Source organism: Abramis brama, assembly GCF_963993115.1.
Source record: "Abramis brama genome assembly, chromosome: 14".
In the NCBI taxonomy this organism is placed as follows: domain Eukaryota; kingdom Metazoa; phylum Chordata; class Actinopteri; order Cypriniformes; family Leuciscidae; genus Abramis; species Abramis brama.
The window spans coordinates 907,717-915,149 of record NC_139976.1 but is presented as its reverse complement, the minus strand read 5'-3'; the positions used below and the strand labels follow the sequence as shown (position 1 = coordinate 915,149).

At 38.4% G+C, this 7,433-nt stretch overlaps 1 protein-coding gene across 5 annotated transcripts in view; it reads left to right on the top strand.

Moving 5' to 3' along the window:
- Positions 1-2,351: 2,351 nt before the first annotated feature.
- pdzd7b (PDZ domain containing 7b) overlaps positions 2,352-7,433 on the top strand; it is a 34,234-nt gene continuing 29,152 nt past the window's right edge. For 2 of the 5 annotated variants that reach the window (XM_084135014.1, XM_084135013.1), the window contains exons 1-4: positions 2,352-2,867; positions 4,349-4,399; positions 5,966-6,091; positions 6,681-6,855. In XM_084135014.1, the coding sequence (XP_083991140.1) occupies positions 4,393-4,399; positions 5,966-6,091; positions 6,681-6,855 (308 nt within the window). In that variant the 5' untranslated portion in view covers positions 2,352-2,867; positions 4,349-4,392. Of the gene's footprint in view, positions 2,868-4,348; positions 4,409-5,965; positions 6,210-6,680; positions 6,856-7,433 lie in introns of those variants that run through there. The other 3 variants (XM_084135012.1, XM_084135011.1, XM_084135015.1) reach the window with 2 other exon arrangements.

Here is a 7,433-nt window from a genome sequence, read left to right as displayed (position 1 = left end):
TTTCTCTGTGTGTCTCTGTGTGTGTCTCTGTGTCTGTGCGTGTGTGTGTATGTGTCTCTCTGTGTTTGTGTGTGTGTGTTGCTCTGTGTGTGTGTGTGTGTGTGTGTGTGTGTGAGTGAGTGTCTCTCTGTGTGTGTGTCTGTGTGTCTCTGTGTGTGTGTGTGTGTGTGTGTGTGTGTGTGCGCCTGTGTGTGTGTGTGTGTGTGTGTCTCTCTCTGTGTGTGTGTGTGTTTGTCTGTGTGTGTGTGTCTCTGTGTCTGTGCGTGTGTATGTGTGTCTCTCTGTGTGTGTGTGTGTGTGTGTGTGTGTGTGTGTGTGTGTGTGTGTGTGAGTGAGTGAGTGAGTGTGTGTCTCTGTGTGTGTGTGTGTGTGTTGCTCTGTGTGTGAGTGAGTGTGTGTCTCTGTGTGTGTGTGTGTGTGTGTGTGTGCGCCTGCCTGTGTGTGTGTGTCTCTCTCTCTCTGTGTGTGTGTGTCTCTCTCTCTCTGTGTGTGTGTGTCTGTGTGTTTCTCTGTGTGTGTGTGTGTGTGTGTGTGTGTGTGTGTGTGTGTGTAAAAACCAGTACTTTGTTTAGGCTTGGTCTGTAGGGAATTCCAAACATGCGCACATATATCCAAACGCACGTAACTATAGAAGCAACTCTTAATGCGCATGTGAGCGCCATCAGCGTTTCTCACAGGTTCGCGTTTAAAGTCTGTGTAGAGAGAACGGTGTCGTCTTAGCGGCCCCTAATTTAATAACAAATGATCGTTGCGACGGAAGCGAATCAATCAAAACTAACTTTATCTGGAAAATAACTTTATTAAAGAACCGCTATAAAGCCAAAACAATCTCTGTTACCCTAAATTATACATTTATCTCTGTAAAGCTGCTTTGAAACAATCTACAGCGCTATATAAATGAAGATGACTTGACTTGTGTGTGTGTGTGTGTGTGTGTGTGCAGGAGGCGTCTGAACTCTCCGCTCTGAAGGCTCAGTTAGAGGTCAGTGGAGTGTCTCTGTTCGCTGTGGTGAAAGAGAACATCGGCTCAGAGATTCAACACTTCAGACCTTACTTTACTGGAGAGATATTCCTCGACCAGAAGGTGATCAGATCCTGCTGCAGTTCTTTAACTCTTTAGACATTTGGGAGTTTGTTGTCAGAATAAATTAAGTAAATACAATTGGAAAAGCTCAGATTTTTGGAAAGTGATGGAAATATTTGGCCATCAACTCCAACTGTATGTTGTAAATAATTATATATATTTTACATCATATTTTGGGTATACTTTTCATTTGTTAACTTTAGTTAACTAACAATGATCAATACTTCTACAGCATTTATTTTATTATTCCTCTGATGTTTCAGATGATTTTCTTCGGTCCGACGCGGAGGACGATGAGGCATTTGGGAATCGCTCGGTTTGGAGTTTGGATGAACATCCTGCAGGTGTGGAGGAAAGGTTACCATGGCAACAGGAAGGGGGAGGGCTTTGTTTTAGGAGGCCTTTATGTGATTGGACCAGAGAATCAGGTAATTTATGATGCATGATTTTAAAATGCAAATGTCAGAACATATAAAACGGTAACTTTTCTCCGGCTCTTTAAAGACAAATATCTCTGTTAGCTTTTGTTCTGCCTCTGCCAGCTGAAAAGCGTCACGACCTCTGGTCAAGGTGATTGTGTCTGATGACTAGCGACTGAAACGTAAAGTCCCCATGTAGTCAACCATTTTATCCCTTAAACTCATCTTTGATCTCCAAAATGACATATTTTCCTTGGAAAAAAAAATCTTCATGCCTTAAAATATCTTGAATGTAACTCGACACCCTTGCCTCATTTACTATACGCGGTTCTATGAATATGCAAATGAGCCCCGCCTCCGCTCACTCACTCAGCTCAGAGATCCACTGGTTGACGATCACACGTTGATCTGATTGGTTACAAGGTAGTTTGTGACGTCAGAAACACCAGCGATTTCAAAGCGTGTTTTTGAGACTGTCTTTGGTTCACTGCAGTTTTAAGGAGGAAATACTCAGCAATGGAGTCGACTTATGAATTTACACATGGTTTGTCTTAAAGCGTATTAAAAACACCACATAGACACATAAACAACATTAAAAGCTGGATTTTCACCACAGGGGGCTTTAAGCCAGTCATCGTGTTATATCTGTATTGTGTCCTTATGTGTTTTTGTTTTCAGGGAATTCTGCTGGAGCACCATGAGAAAGAGTTTGGAGATAAAGCCGATCTCTCTGCGGTCCGGAAGGCTGTCAGCAGGATCCAGAAAACAGAGAATTGTACAATCCCTGATGACGCATCTGTGAACGTTCAGAAATATCAAGAAATTACTCCTGAAAGCATGTATTCATAATGCAATATCACTCTGTGTGTGTGTGTGTGTGTTGTCTGAGAGTGTCTATGTGACGGACTGATCCTTAACTCTAATGAGGGGACAGACTTGATGATTTACACATCAGACCACCAACACACACACACACATATGATTTTCTTTTTCCTTTTTATTTTCTTTGAAACAATTTGTTAAGGTGTAGTAGATCATAGTCTATATGCTTATGAAATAAACCAAATAAAACACTGTGACAAATTTAGTAAAAGTATAAGTATTTTGAAAGTAATCTCTCAAATGAAATGCATAAAAAGCGTGCACATAAAACAAATCCACACACGACAACAACAAAAAGTTGAAAATGAACTACACAACATGTCACGCCTCCGAGTGAAGATTGACAGTTGTGGAATCCAATAGAAACCTTGCAACCTTTTCAGTGCGGCCAATCACAGAGCGGGTCACGGCAGAGTGCGGTTTAGCCGCAGGCGTCAGAAATTACGATGCTCACCTCAGGATGGAAATAAGTACTTAAACAGGTAAAAATTTCATCTTTCGGTTAAAGTGTTAGCAAATGTCGATCAGAGAATTATTGTTGTTTTATAAAGGTATATCATTTACCTGTGGCGTCTTTCACTTATTGATTAAAGCAACACGGAGCGTTTCATAGTGACGGACAGCCGTTATTCAGCATTGAAATTAACGGAGCTGCTTCTGATAGCCTGTAAGTGTTTAAACACATTGAAAACTCTCTGGATATCGACAAGTACTCGCATAAAAGTTGGTTGTTTGCGGTCTGAGGTGAGGAATGACACCTGAGTCTCGTGAACGCGCGCGTGACCGCGGGATTATATGACACAAACTGCGCGTCTACATCATCACGTTCAGAGAAGCGCGTTCATGAATCATACAAAAAGTGCCCGAATTATATCAACATCAACGCAACATGAATAATTAAACTCATAAAAGTAACTGTGAATTACTGAATTTATCATGTTATAATTGTCTAACAAAAAACTAACATAAATACTATAAGAATACCACGTACTACAGTGCTATTGTTTATGAATATGCTAATAATTTTTATTATAATGTTATATATCAAAGTGGTTTTTGGATACCATTACAGTGTACCAAAGTTCAACTGATTTTCACACAGTTTTTGAAGCATATAAAACAGACTTTTCTTGTCATTTTATGTCAAATACTTAAATTAACCCTGTAAAAAAAGTTTGCGTGTGTTTTTGTCGAGTATCATATTTCATAATTCATACATCAAGCTTTTACTGCTCATATAGTCTGAAATAGTGAGAATATGAAGGGAAAAACAGCTCAATTTTATCCAGAGACTCAAAACTGAGCAAAAATTATATGATAAGTGATGTGATAAAATGATAAGATGATATTTTATGATCAAAGCTCTGTAGTTTTAAAACATATAATACAATACAACACAATGATGATTGAGAGATGAACTAATAAACCTTCCTCAAAAGCCTGATGATCATATTTGATACTCATGATTTTTCAATAAAATGATGTTTGGATAATCAAGTAAAGTTACTTCAGTCCAGTAAGTGTTCATCTTGAAATATTATTAATAATATCAAACATAATCAGCAGAAAGACACGTGAAGCACGAGCTGAAGGAGGACGTTTGTACAATTAAACTAAAAGACTTTTACTTGATAAAACAGTCAGTCAGAGACAGAAGAACAGGAGGAGATTGTTTATCAGCGAAGTTTTGATCATGTGCATGAAATTTGCATATCAAATATGATACAGTGCTTTATAGGGTTTATTAAAATCACTTACAAATTGGAACACTTATGACTTTTAATTATACATCAACATCAAATACAGTAGAAGCTGTAAATATAATTACTAATCATATTTTCCTCTGGGACCAGCTGTGTTTTTGGTGAGTTTTGAAATGATTTAATATGATTTTTATGTGTTTTATAAAGACTGATGGATGTGTTTTATAAAGACTGATGGATGTGTTTGTTCTGTAACGCAGTGAGCTGAGAGATTGCAGGAATCCTGGGACCGTCGACCGTCAGGATGGAGGGTGAGATGGGTGAATAATAATTGATTAGTTGGACGATTATTTCTTAAATTAATCGGATTAAAAAGCCCTTTTTTATTGACAAAGCGTCCTGGCCAAAGCTGTCCTTCAAACAAATTTGCGAACTGAATGCTATGAAAACATAGTGAATATATCTATATCTATGCTGTGTACAAAAGAGCTATAAAGCAAAAGGACAGTTTAAATCATTACATTAAAAATGAAGATAATAAATAAAAATAAAAACACAAACTCAGAGTGTTCTGCTACACACACACACACTGACTCTGGACACATAAACGTCTTACATTTATATTCAATTACACGCAGTTATCCCTTTACAGTTTCCACTCTCATAAAATACTGGAATTACAAATACGTTAATAATGTTGACTTTTAAACCTAAATTTAACATCCAACAATAGATATTTCAGCAAAATTTATATTTTTGCGATGAATATTTATGGTCTTCCTCTGTAATGCGTCCCGTCAGTTCGAGGCGCTCGTTCAGGAAAGTCTGAAGATTAACTTTAAGATGGAAATACTCAATGCTTGAATCTGTAACACTCACAGTTACGGATAGAACCGAAAACTCACAGTTACGGATAGAACCGAAAACTCACAGTTACGGATAGAACCGAAAACTCACAGTTACGGATGGAACCGAAAACTCACAGTTACGGATGGAACCGAAAACTCACAGTTACGGATAGAACCGAAAACTCAGTTACGGATAGAACCGAAAACTCACAGTTACGGATAGAACCGAAAACTCACAGTTACGGATATAACCGACCGAAAACTCACAGTTACGGATAGAACCGAAAACTCACAGTTACGGATAGAACCGAAAACTCACAGTTACGGATAGAACCGAAAACTCACAGTTACGGATAGAACCGAAAACTCACAGTTACGGATAGAACCGAAAACTCACAGTTACGGATAGAACCGAAAAATGAAAGTTTTACGCCGAGGAAACATATCACACATTAAACAACACACGCATCTGTCAAAGCGCCTGACAGCCAAGCCGTGTTAAAAATGCGATATGCCATAACTCATTCAATGATGCGATATTCGATATGCGATACGATAATGCTTAAAATTGTGTAAAATAAACTTAAATTATCTTTAAAATATATTTAAAATGATATAACCTACATGCGTGTTTCACATTATTTTTGTGACAAGTAAACATCCCTACAGCTTCTGACAGTGAACATCAGTGTTTTACTGTGGTATAAGAAGTGTTATTTTAACATCAGTGTAAAGGTTCAGGGTTCAGGTTATCCTACATTAGGGTTATTAAACAACAGAAACTAAATAATCAAATGTAAAAATAAACACTGCTGAGTTTTCACTGTATGAATTAAATATATACTGATTCTTATTAAAGCTACTAAAGTTATTCAGCCGAGAGCAGCGAGTGATTTTCTCTTTGTCTTTTGTTCATATCTCGATATATACATTTGCGAAATTTTGATAATTTCTATATATTGTGCAGCCCTAATTTTCATTAACGATGAGTGTGTGTGTGTGCGTGTGTGTGTGTATGTGTGTCCGCAGGTGAGGTGCTGAGGTTGACCCTCGTCAGGAGGGATGATGATGGTCACCTGGGCTTCAGTGTGCGAGGAGGATCTGAACACGGACTCAGTGTCTTCATCAGTAAAGTGCAGAAGAACAGCGCCGCCGGTGAGACACGACCAGCTTGTTCTGCGTGTTGTGTGAAGGGTTTGGATCAGTCACTGCGCTTGTGTTCTACAAATGTGCAGTTAAAAGTGTCGACATTATAAAACTGATCCAAGATCAGGTAGAAACCGTACAGACAACTGAACTGAGATGAATAATGACACTATTGTCTACTGTAGCTGCTGTCATATTTCTTTCATAATTGACGAATATTGCAACTAGGGCTGGGTGAGAATCGGAATAGAAGAGTTAATATTAGTTAATATTTAGTTAATTAGTTAATATTTAAAAATTAATATTTAGAAATAAAAGCGCTAAATTTTTAGTGGGGGGTGGGGGGGGTGTATCGCGATGCCGGCTCAGCATTGTGTCTGTCAGCCATGGACGATGGCATTGTCTATCGGCCCAACCCTAATGGGTAGGTTTAGGGGTAGGATTTGTGTGTGTGTGTGTGTGTGTGTGTGTGTGTGATGGGTAGGGTTATTGTAAGGGGAGAGAATATACAGTTTGTAGTACAGTATAAAAACCATTACACCTATGGAATGTCCTCACAGGTATAGCAAAACAAACCTGTGTGTGTGTGTGTGTGTAGAGTTGGCGGGTCTGTGTGTCGGTGATAAGCTAGTGGAGGTGAACGGCGTGAGTCTGGAGAACATTAGCATGAGCAGCGTTGTGAAGGTGTTGTCGGGTCACGCTCGCCTCCGATTGGTCGTCCAGCGCGTGGGTCGTGTGCCTGGCGTTCGCTACACCAATGAGAAAACCACGTGGTGAGTGTCTCCATCCGGAGCAAAGATGTATGGGAATATACTGCAAAATATAATGCGATATATTACATAATGCATTTCCATAAATGGGAAACTAGTGCTTATATTTTTCAATATACTGCAATAAATGCATTGACCATGTATGGCTATATATGAATACATATAAAATATTAATAAATGAAGACAAAAATAGCATTACATGTAATATTCACAAAGTTTATCCTTTATTGTGTGCATATATTGCACATACATGTTCCCATATAAATGTGAATGTATGTTCATATATTTACACACACATTCACGGAATGAGTTACAACAGATTTCTAGTTCCCAGCATGCTTTGCTTCTGACTGTTAAAGGAGAGTAAATGTTAAAATTAAGTGTTATTTAATGAGTTTTGCTCAGTATTAATATAGGGGGAGATCTGTTAGTGTTTAATGTTCTATAATTTGGGGATGTAAAAGGTTTTCTGGTGTGTGTGAGTGTTTGGGGTCGTTGTGCTGAAGAGCTGCGGTTCGGCTGATGATTGGACGAATATAATTAAGACTATAATTAATATATTATAAAAGTAATGTCTGTGC